Source organism: Coregonus clupeaformis, chromosome 1, assembly GCF_020615455.1.
Source record: "Coregonus clupeaformis isolate EN_2021a chromosome 1, ASM2061545v1, whole genome shotgun sequence".
NCBI lineage: Eukaryota > Metazoa > Chordata > Actinopteri > Salmoniformes > Salmonidae > Coregonus > Coregonus clupeaformis.
Genome location: NC_059192.1, coordinates 47,091,569 through 47,104,229, shown reverse-complemented (window position 1 = coordinate 47,104,229; position 12,661 = coordinate 47,091,569). Strand labels below are relative to the sequence as shown.

General features: G+C 43.0%; 1 protein-coding gene across 1 annotated transcript in view; it reads right to left on the bottom strand.

Moving 5' to 3' along the window:
- Positions 1-11,761, bottom strand: part of LOC121570116 (V-type proton ATPase subunit B, brain isoform) — a 44,706-nt gene extending 32,945 nt beyond the window's left edge. The window contains exon 1 of the mRNA XM_041881611.2: positions 11,486-11,761. Within this exon, the coding sequence (XP_041737545.1) occupies positions 11,486-11,591 (106 nt within the window). The 5' untranslated portion in view covers positions 11,592-11,761. The remainder of the gene's footprint in view (positions 1-11,485) is intronic.
- Between the last annotated feature and the right edge of the window lie 900 nt (positions 11,762-12,661).

The following is a 12,661-nucleotide window of genomic DNA, read 5'->3' as shown; positions in this document are numbered from 1 at the left end:
AACACAATACACATCAGCTACTACAGCGACTGAAATGACTGCAACACTTAAAGAGCTGCAGTTAGTTTCAGAATGGGTGGCAAGGAATAAATGAGTCCTAAATATAAAAAAAACTAAAAGCATTGTATTTGGGACAAATCAGTCACTAAACTCTAAATCTGAAGTAAATCTTGTCATGAATAATGTGGAAATTGAGCAAGTGAAGGTGACTAAACTGCTTGGAGTAACCCTGGATTGTAAACTGTCATGGTCAAATCATATTGATACAGTAGCTAGGATGGGGAGAAGTCTGTCTATAATAAAGCGCTGCTCTGCATTCTTAACAGCACTATCAACAAGGCAGGTCCTACAGGCCATAGTTTTGTCGCACCTGGACTACTGTTCAGTCGTGTGGTCAGGTGCCACAAAGAGGGACTTAGGAAAATTACAATTGGCTCAGAACAGGGCAGCACAGTTGGCCCTTGGATGTACACAGAGCGCTAACATAAATAATATGCATGTCAATCTCTTCTGGCTCAAAGTGGAGGAGAGATGGACTTCATCACTACTTGTATTTGAAGTACTGGCACACAGCTCGGACACCCATGCATACCCCACAAGACATGCCACCAGAGGTCTCTTCACAGACCAAATCCAGAACAGACTAAGGGATACACACAGTACTACATAGAGCCATGACTACATGGAACTCTATTCCACATCAAGTAACTCATGCAAGCAGTAAAAATATATATATATATATTTATTTTTTTAGATTAAAATATGGAACAGAGGGGACCATGAAGCAACACAAACATAGGCACAGACACATGCACAGAAACACACGATAACATACGCATACGTACACATGGGGTAGTAGAGTAGGGGCCTGAGGACACACCTTTATATGTTGTGAAATCTGTTGTGAATGTATTGTAATGTTTTTAAAATGGTATAACTGCCTTGGCAGCAGCTAATGGGGATCCATAATAAATACAAATACAAGTGTTAAGTATATTTAAAAGCAAATACTTAGACTCTTACTCAAGTAGTAATTTACTGGGTGACTTTCACTTGAATCATTTTCTAAGATTGAGAGATTGAATATATCCGTAAACACTCCAGCCAGCTTGTCTGTTTCTTGCTCTGAGGACGCGGCTAGGGATGCCGTCTGGCCGACTTGAGTAATACATTTAAGCGTGTTAACCCTCGCAAGTTAAGGATCATATCACCTCCACCTTACCAGCCACCCTAGACCCACTGCAATTCGCATACCGCCCCAATAGATCCACGGATGAGGCAATCGCCATCGCACTGCACAGTCCCATCTGGACAAGAGGAATACCTACAGTATCTAAGAATGCTGTTCATTCACTACAGCTCAGCCTTCAACACCATTGTAACCTCCAAGCTCATCATTAAGCTCGGGGCCCTGGGTCTGAACCCCGCCCTGTGCAACTGGGTCCTGGACTTCCTGACTGGCCGTCCCCCAGGTGGTGAAGGTAGGCAACAACACCTCCACTACGCAGATCCTCAACCCAGGGGCCCCACAAGGGTGTGTGCTCAGCCCCCTCCTGTACTCCCTGTTTACCCATGACTGCGTGGCCACCCACGCCTCCAACTCAAATCATCAACTTTGCAGACGACACAACAGTGGTAAGACTGATTGCCAACAACTATGAGACAGCCTACAGGGAGGAGGTGAGGGACCTGGCGGAGTGGTGGCAGGAAAATAACCTCTCCTTCAACAAAATGAAGGAGCTGATAGTTGACTTCAGGAGACAGTAGAGAGCACGCCCCCATCCACATCGACAGGGCCGCAGTGGAGAAGGTGAAAAGCTTTAAGTTCCTCGCCGTACCCATCACTGACAATCTGAAATGGTCCACCCACACAGACAGTGTGGTGAAGTCGCAACAGCACCTCTTCAACCTCAGGAGGCAGAAGAAATTCAGCTCGGCCCCTAAGACCCTCAAAAACTTTTACAGATCCACCATTGAGAGCATGCTGTCGGGCTGTATCACCGCCTGGTAGGCCAATTGCACCATCCGCAACCGCAGGGCTCGCCAGCGGGTGGTGCGGTCAGCCCAACGCATCACCTGGAACACATTGCCTGCCCTTCAGGTGATTTTAACATGTGTATGAATACTTATGTACACTGAACAAAAATATACGGTCAGTCCCGTGTAGCTCAGTTGGTAGAGCATGGCGCTTGCAACGCCAGGGTTGTGGGTTCGATTCCCACGGGGGGCCAGTATGAAAAATGTATGCACTCACTAACTGTAAGTTGCTCTGAATAAGAGCGTCCGCTAAATGACTAAAATGTAAAAATGTAATCTGTCACACTGATCCTCAACACGGGGTCCCCTCAGGGGTGCGTACTCAGTCCCCTCCTGTACTCCCTGTTCACCCATGACTGCATGGCCAGGCACGACTCCAACACCATCATTACGTTTGCCAACGACCCAACAGTGGTAGGCCTGATCACCGACAACGATGAGACAGCCTATAGGGAGGAGGTCAGAGACCTGGCCGTGTGGTGCCAGGATAACAACCTCTCCCACAACGTGACCAAGACAAAGGAGATGATTGTGGACTACAGGAAAAAAAAGAGGACTGAGCACGCCCCCATTCTCATCGACGGGGCTGTAGTGGAACAGGTTGAGAGCTTCAAGTTCCTTGGTGTCCACATCACCAACGAACTATCATGGTCCAAACACACCAAGACAGTCGTGAAGAGGGCACGACAAAGCCTATTCCCCCTCAGGAGACTGAAAAGATTTGGCATGGGTCCTCAAATCCTCAAAAAATTCTACAGCTGCACCATCCTGACTGGTTGCATCACTGCCTGGTATGGCAACTGCTTGGCCTCCGACCGCAAGGCACTACAGAGGGTAGTGCGTACGGCCCAGTACATCACTGGGGCCAAGCTTCCTGCCATCCAGGACCTCTATACCAGGCAGTGTCAGAGGAAGGCCCTCAAAATTGTCAAAGACTCCAGCCACCCTAGTCATAGAATGTTCTCTCTGCTACCGCACGGCAAGTGGTACCGGAGTGCCAAGTTTAGGTCCAAAAGACTTCTCAACAGCTTTTACCCCTAAGCCATAAGACTCCTGAACAGCTAAATCATGGCTACCCGGACTATTTGCACTGCCCCCCCACCCCATCTTTTTACGCTGCTGCTACTCTTAATTATTTATGCATAGTCACTTTAACTCTACCCACATGTACATACTACTTCAACTACCTCAACTAGCCGGTGCCCCCGCACATTGACTCTGCACCGGTACCCCCCTGTATATATAGCCTCCCTACTGTTATTTTATTTTACTTCTGCTCTCTTTTCTCAACACTTTTTTGTTGTTGTTTTATTTTACTTTTTTATTAAAAATAAATGCACTGTTTGTTAAGGGCTGTAAGTAAGCATTTCACTGTAATGCCTGCACCTGTTGTATTCGGTGCAGTTGTGTCACACAACACAATGCCACAGACGTCCCAAGTTTTAAGGAAGCGTGCAATTTGCATGGTGACTGCAGGAATGTCTACCAGAGCTGTTGCCAGAGAATGTCATGTTAATTTCTCTACCATAAGCCGCCTCCAACGTCGTTTTAGAGAATTTGGCAGTATGTCCAACCGGCCTCACAATCTCAGACCACATGTATGGCGTCGTGTGGGCGAGCGTTTTGCTGATGTCAAAATTGTGAACAGAGTGCCCCATGGTGGCGGTGGGGTTATGGTATAGGCAGGCATAAGCTATGGACATTTTAACGATGGCAATTTGAATGCACAGAGATACCGTGACGAGATCCTGAGGCCCATTGTCGTGCCATTCATCCGCCACCATCAAGTTTCAGAATGATAATGCATGGCCCCATGTCGCAAGGATCTGTACACAATTCCTGGAAGCTGAAAATGTCCTATTTCTTCCATGGCCTGCATACTCACCAGAAATGTCACCAATTGAGAATGTTTGGGATGCTCTGGATCGACGTGTACGACAGCGTGTTCCAGTTCCCGACAATATCCAGCAACTTCACAAAGCCACTGAAGAGTGGGACAACATTCCACAATCAACAGCCTGATCAACTCGATGTGAAGGAGATGTGTCACGCTGCATAAGGGAAATGGTGGTCACACCAGATACTGACTGGTTTTCTGAACCACGCCCCTACTTTTTTTTTTTTTTTAAGGTATCTGACCGACAGATGCATATCTGTGTTCCCAGTCATGTGAAATGCATAGATTAGGGCTTAACTTAATCATTTCAATTGACTGATTTCCTTATATGAACTGTAACTAAGTAAAATCTTTGAAATTGTTGCGTTTATATTTTTGTTCAGTATAAATTAGATTTCTGGATTTCATTTTCAATAACGTGTATAATCGTGTAAAAACATGTTTTCACTGTCATTATGGGGTATTGTGTGTAGATGAGTGAGAATGTTTTGTTTAATCAATTTTGAATTCAGGATGTAACAACAAAATGTTGTTCTTCACATTACAGTCTCTGGTAAACATACACTATATCAAATAAAATCTGTGTTTATTTGTCACATGCACAGGATACAGATGGTGTAAACAGTACAGTGAAATGGTGGATTCTTGTATAGACATGTAGCTAGGTAGCTAGCTTGCTAAACAATTAACCATAATCCCAACTAATGCCACATTCAAAACAACTGGGAAAGAAACTAACTGGGAAAATGTGATTTGAACGGTCATCCAACTCGGAATTCCGACTCGGAAAGTCAGGCCTCTTTCTAGAGCTCCTACACAGATCATACACGTAACGTTAGTTAGCGAGCCAGTCAGCTAACGTTAGCTAGCTAACGGTACGCTTTAACTTGCAATGAAAATGAGTTATTTTTCCCATAAATCAGGGGTTTCCTCATTGGCTAATTCATTTTCAGAGTCAGAGAGAGTAAGCATGGCACGATCATCCTCTAGAAAGTACTCCAACATTTTCCCACTTAGCTTTGTCGATAGCGCTATTAACTTCAGGGCAGCAATGTTGAGAGCAGTTGCAAAACATTTTAAAAAGCTGCGGTAGACAGGATTATCCACAAATACTTAGCAGTTCATGTTATAGACAGAAGCATGCTACACCAATCTGAACTAATTTCTCAGCATGTCCAGCCCATCCATTATCTCTGCCAATCATAGCTAGCATGAAGGTTCCTGTATTTTTCAGTGGGTAAACCAACTAGGCTCGTTATTTAACTATTTAATTAACAGATGGCATACAAGTTTGTTATTAAGGCACATGAAAGTTCACATGTTCCAGAAGGAATTTCTGCCTTTTTAAACAACGTTCAAATGCTATGAAGTAGTGACGTGCGAAATATGCCTAGTTTATTGAAACGGGTCACATATGGTCACCAAGAGCAGAAGGCTGAATTCAGACTACAATATGGTTCGAAGGTTGTGTTTGTACTGCCTTTAGCCGGAATCAGAGACAGCAGAATGTTGGCCAGGCCTATTTTCACACTGTGGTGAAGAATAGATGGCTGAAAGGCCCAATACACCACTGTTAAAATGCCTGAGAGATGGAGGCATATCACAGATGGATGGTGACTCCATTAACCATTACTTCAAATAATATGATTTCTCTCTATGTTCTCTTTCATATGATCCTGTATTAATTATTTTGGCCACTACTCATGAACACATCAAAGGCACAAGTTATCAGTTATGTAAATAGTTTATTTTAATTTGTATGACTCTGAGCTGCAAAAAGAGACTATTAGCCAAGGACGTCGGAATTTAGCAACAACACAAATGCGGACGGGTATTTTTGTCCTGACAAGAAAAAGGCATTGCAAGTTCCAGTTCAATTGATAAAGCTAGTCATGATTTGTTATTATTCACCAAAGAGAGTACTTTGATAATGGGCAGTTACGCTGAGACTCAGATTTTTCACTTTAAAATGTATGATAAACAAATACCATTGATTCTAAAGTTAAACTAACCATACAACTCTATGCACAATGACTACTTTGAAGAATTCACAGTAAATAAAAAAATACACATTTACTAGAAAAACTGTGCAGATGAAAAGTTTGGTAACAGAAATCAAACTTTGTATATGCACAGTTCTACCTTTAAATGTGTTGTACAATTTTATGTGGAAATTGTTGAAAGTAGTCATTGTGCATAGATTTCTATGGTTTGTTAAACTTTGAAATAAATTGTTTGTTTGGTATACATTTGTAAAGTGAAAAATCTGAGTCTCAGCGTAATTTCGCTACCATGGAATTTGCCCTACTGCTAACATGAGTCAATTCACCTAAATTGCAGTTGGCTAGGCTATATCTTGGGTGCCAATTTCAACCATTTAATGGATATTTTAGAACGGGGCATCAGCTAGGCAATTAGTTTTAATATTTGCAGTGTCGTAGACAAAGTCATTGTCAAACATGTTTAAAATATATATTTACACAGGATGGCAATACAAGAGGGAATGAATCAATGAAAGAATGCATGACACCATCAGAGACGAATGGCAGCGAGACGCCCCACAGGCAGTTTTTTTCTGGTTCAGTAAAAGTAAATGAACTTAGTAGACCAGACCAAGCTGCTATTGCATTGGTGTCTATGGGAGACACATCCCGTTAAATAGACCGGAACTAACCATTTTTTCAATCAATGGTAAACCAAAGACTGTATGAAAATGCTTCTCCAATAGAAATCCCCGACCACACTTGTAGGCGATGTCATGTCGACGATGGCTAGCTAAGCTTATGCGCAGGAACAAGTCATTGGGTCTAGCTGTCGTCTCGAGCCTAACTGCACAGGCCGTCAAATCAAAGGCACTCCTTCGATATAAAGTTGTCTTTGACGAAAATGAAAACGTGTCAGTTTGTCACTTTCACAGGGTTGGAGTAATAACATGTTGAAGTACTTAAGACATTGGCTCGAATCTAGGTTGTGCCTTTACATTGAGAAATTTAACAACTAAGGAAGAATTGTTTGCTTCTCTCATTGACTTCTCAAACCCCGGCCAGGTCTGTTTCACAAGCGTTCCCGGAAGTCTTGCGATGTTGCACCTCTGGGTTTAGAAACTCTGTCGGTAAACTGCCTGAGTGAACCATCTTCATTTAAACAACAGCTGATTTGGAATTCCCATTGTTACAGTCTATCCTGCACATGATATACTAGACAACATAAACACATGGCCAGTACATTCCTAAAAAGTGCCATTGTTTACAACGTTACCTAGCAACTACTACTTCTACAGATCCACTGTCTCTTCTGCCCAGCCACGCAATTTATAAATTTGATATCCACTGTAAAAAGCACCTAGACATTATCTTCGACATTTGCAACACTTTTGCAATACTTTACATGGCAGCCAATACGAATAGAACTAACGACCAGAGAACGCCTAAAATTGCACTTGACAACCAGTTTTAGTGAACGTAGTATCACGTTTTGTTGAAGAAATGTATGATTTGGGAAAGAATGTTGCTTTTTTATGCTTGAATCATGATAAGCTGTTACCATACTATTTACCAAGAAAGTAGATCTATATTTTTCGTAGCTGTCTATTTACCACCACAAACCGATGCTGGCACTAAGACCACACTGAACGAGCTGTATAGGGCCATAAGCAAATAAGCAAATGCACATCCAGAGGCGGCACTCCTAGTGGCCGGTGATTTTAAGGCAAGCAACACTGAACAATCCGTGAGAGAACCAGCTGTTCCGGACGACTGTTTGATCACGCTCTCCGTAGCCGATGTGAGTAAGACCTTTAAACAAGTTAACATTCACAAAGCCACAGGGCCAGACGGATTACCAGGACGCGTACTCAGAGCATGCGCTATCTAGCTGGCAAGAGTCTTCATTGACTTTTTCAACCTCTCCCTGACCCAGTCAGTAATACCCAGGGGTCACGTTAGAGTTCAGAAGTCTGCATTTACAAAACGTAGACCATCAAAAAATCTGCGCTTTAAACAATTTCACCTGTGTTTTATATTAAAAGTCAGTGTTTTTCTACTTCAATTGTGATCAGTGGCGTGCAACTATAGTTTTCCTTCACAGAAAATATATTATTACAACACATTCGGCTGAAAATAGCTTCATTTTCATCAGATGACAAAAGAAGTGCAATGCTATTTGGCTAGCAGCCACACAAGTAAATGATCTTACAATTAGCTTTTTTGCAAAAACGATGCATGCCCATTATATCTCTAAATGTTTATTAGAAAGAATGTAGCCAGCTACATTTCCTAATGTTTTGTTTGAAGTGAATCTTACATTTCACTGGAGAAAGTAGGCTATGCTGAGAAAAGTACCGGAAAAAAGTAGCTACACATCTGTCAGAGCGCTGCCATTGGTGAATTATCCTACGAGTGGAGAAGTGCAACTGAAGCACAAAATGTGTCTGATGCCGGGCAGAAATTACAATAAGAAGCATTTTAGATCTGCATTTACAAAACGCAGCAAGATTTCTTAGGAGTAATTTTTTATTCTTCATGAAAAACACACAATTCTGCATTAACGCGAGCCCTGAATACCTATGTTTCAAGCAGACCACCATAGTCCCTGTGCCCAAGAACGCCAAGGTAACCTGTCTAAATGACTATTGCCCCGTAGCACTCACATCTATAGCCATGAAATGCTTTGAAAGGATGGTCATGGCTCACATCAACACAATCATCCCAGACACCATGGACCCATTCCAAATCGCATACTGCCCCAACAGATCCACAGATGACGCAATCTCGATTGCACTCCACATTTCCCTTTCCCACTTGGACAAAAGGAACACCTACGTGAGAATGCTGTTCATTGACTACAGCTCAGTGTTCAACACCATACTGCCCTCCAAGCTCATCACTAAGCTAAGGACCCTGGGACTGAACACCCTCTGCAACTGGATTCTGGACTTCATGACAGGACGCCCCCAGGTGGTGAAGGTAGGCAACACATCCGACACACTGACCCTCAACACGGGGGCCCCTCAGGGGTGAGTGCTTAATCCCCTTCTGTACTCCCTGTTCACCCACGACTGCGTGGCCACGCACGACTCCAACACCATCATTAATTTTGCCAACAACACAACGTGGTAGGCCTGATCACCGACGATGATGAGATCGCCTATAAGGAGGTCAGAGACTACAACCTCTCCCTCAACGTCAGCAAGACAAAGGAGCTGATCGTGGACTACAGTAAACGGCGGGCAGAGCACACCCCCATTCACATCAACAGGGCTGTAGTGGAGCGGGTCGAGAGCTTCAAGTTCCTCGGTGTCCACATCACTAAGGATCTATTATGGTCCAAACACACCAACATTCTTGAAGAGGGCACGACAACACCTCTTCCCCCTCAGGAGGCTGAAAAGATTTGGCATGAGCCCTCAGATTCTAAAAAAGTTATACAGTTGCGCTATTGAGAGCATCTTGACTGGCTGCATCACCGCTTGTTATGGCAACTGCTTGGCATCCAACGCAAAGCGCTACAGAGAGTAGGTCGGACGGCCCAGGCGGTGTCAGAGGAAGGCCCTAAAAAATTTTAAAGACTCCAGCCACCCATGTTAGACTGTTCTCACAGCTTAAGCACAGCAAGCAGTATCAATTCAAGTCTGGAACCAACAGGACCCTGAACAGTTTCTACCCCCATGCTAAGTCTGCTAACTAGTTAGTTAAATAGTTCACCAAATAGACCCTTTTTGCACAAACTTTGACTCATCATATGCTGCTGCTATGGTTTATTATCTGTCACTTTATTCCTAGTTATATGTACATATATACCTCAATTACCTCATCCCCCTGCACATTGACTTGGTACTGGTACACATTTACATTTACGTCATTTAGCAGACGCTCTTATCCAGAGCGACTTACAGTTAGTGAGTGCATACATTATTGTTATTTTTATTTATTAATTTTTTTCATACCCCCCCCGTGGGAATCGAACCCACAACCCTGGCGTTGCAAACGCCATGCTCTACCAACTGAGCTACCATCCCCTGCCCTAGACGACGCTGGGCCAATTGTGCGCCGCCCCATGGGTCTCCCGGTCGCGGCCGGCTACGACAGAGCCTGGATTCGAACCAGGATCTCTAGTGGCACAGCTAGCACTGCGATGCAGTGCCTTAGACCACTGCGCCACTCAGGAGACAGTGGTACTCCTTGTATATAGCCAAGTTATCATTACTCATTGTGTATCTATTACTACTTTAAGTTTTACTTTTGTCCATTTTCTTTCTCTCTGCATTGTTGGGAAGGGCACATAAGTAAACATTTCACTGGCCAAGGTGGTCACACCAGGGTTTCCCAAACTCGGTCCTGGGGCCCCCCCTGGGTGCACTTTTTGGTTCTTGCCCTAGCACGACACAGCTGATTCAAATCATCAAAGCTTGATGATGAGTTGGTTATTTGAATCAGTTGTGTAGTGCTAGGGCAAAAAACTAAAAATGCACCCTGGGGGGGGCCCAGGACCGACTTTGGGAAACCCTGGTGTACACCACTTGGCTTCGCCTTGTGGCTATGACCAAGTCACAGCCATGATAAAAATGTCTGAATACAGGGCCTCATGTATTATTGCTTAATTATCCACCATCTTTGACGCAATCCTCTCAGCTGGGTCGTCACTAGTTACCACAGCCACAAAGTCACAATCCACGCCTATTCCTACAATGTCTTCTTAAAATCGGATTTTAAGCCTAACTTTTACCACACTGCTAACCTTATGCCTAACCTTAAATTAAGACCAAAAAGCACATCTTTGTTTTCATGAATTGTTACGTTATAGCCAATTTGACTTGTGTCTGTGGTAACTAATGACAATCAACTGCAGGCCTGCAGCCTCACGTGATTACGTCATATAGTAGGCTAATCAACCCATTTGTCAGTCTATATCCTTCCTAGCAATAATTTCCACACCACAAACCAATACAATTAGTTAGTTACAATTTCCATGACATGCAGCAAAATCTAAATCTTCTGTAAATTACAGAGTAAAGGCGTTGATTGCCTGACACGCTATATTTTGTTATCGCATGGTTATTCATTCTGTCAGGAGCAGTCAGCTGACTTGGCTATGCTAGCTAGTTAGCTTATTTTCCCTTGAAATCTAGCTAGCTAATCAAATCAAATCAAGCTAATGATGTTCACATAACGCTTGATGATTAACCAATATAGTAAATAGTTACATGCATAGCTATATTTATAAGTTAACGCTAATATTAAACTGGCAGATTACATACTTTTACATAACATACAAGCAAAGATTATAAATTGATTGTTTTGCAAAACAGCTCCACAGACAGGTTAGCTAGCTAGCTAGCTGGCTAATATTAGCTTGCAAGCTAGCCATTTCACTCCTTCAAGCATTTTACTTGTCGCTGCAGTGACAGTCGGTAAAGTTCTATGTTAATGCAAAATGCATTTTATATTGGATATTTCACATAGACTGTAAGTATTTGTTTTCGAGCAAACAATCCAGCAGCTAGCTAGCAAGCTATGGAGAATCACGCATCTGGCTAGGTAGCTAACTACGTACTCAGCCTTGGTTGTGAGATGTAGTTTCTGGTCACAGCCTGTGTGTGTGTCCTTGCCACAGCAGGACCGTTGATGTCCATTGTCCTGTTTCCCACCAATGTTGCCATACTTAAATAAACGAAACCCTCTACCTGAGCTACAGTATAGCTGGTGTGATTCTAGCTAGTAGCTGAGGGTATTAACTCAAAGATACTGGTAACAAGCTAGCTCCTTCTGTATGGTACTAAATGACACTGCAGCGGCTAGTCATATGACATTGGAAGTCACGACAGAGGGCGCGTTCACATTATCTTTGCAGTTGCCTGCGCGCGCCTCTGTGTATCAAAGACAGCACATTTTTCTGAATATAAACGCTACATAGTGAATATGGGATACAGACCGATCCTATGCTAAATAATGATTTAACACGACTCTCAACCGAAAAATTGGAGTAAGGTGACCATTTTACACACTTGATAGATTTGATAATGCCAAATTAAAATGTGATTATCTATACTGAACCAAAATATAAACGCAACATGAAACAATTTCAAAGATGTTACTGAGATACAGTTCATATAGGGAAATCAGTCAATTGAAATGAATTCATAAGGCCCTAATCTATGGATTTCACACAACTGGACAGGGGTGCAGCCATCGGGCCTTGGAGGGCATAGGCCCTCCCACTGGGGAGCCAGGCCCAGCCAATCATAATGAGTTTTTCCCCACAAAAGGGCTTTATTACAGACAGAAATACTCCTCAGCTCCAGCAACATTCTGTCAAAAAATCATCTAACATAAATCATGTAGCAGATATACTGTAGCCTATGGTTGAAATACTTTGTGGTCTTTCTGTATTCTACAGGCTGTAGATAAAATGTATGACAATGTAATAAAACATCATTTTTACATCATGCACGTTTCTCTGATCAAATAGCCTAACCTAAATGGCGCCCAATCAAAAAAAATGTGCTGACATGTTAACAAACACCATTTCATAAAAACAGGACTGGTCAAAGTAAAATGGACAATATGGAATGGACAATCAGGCTACTCACAACTGCTGTCCAGGAGTTTTACCCTGTGGGATGAATTGTCTGTGGTTTAAAGTTTATGTCAAGCTGATCATAGCGAAGAAGAAAATACTTCTGCATTTCCCACTGTGTACAGTCGTGGTCAAAAGTTTTGAGAATGACAC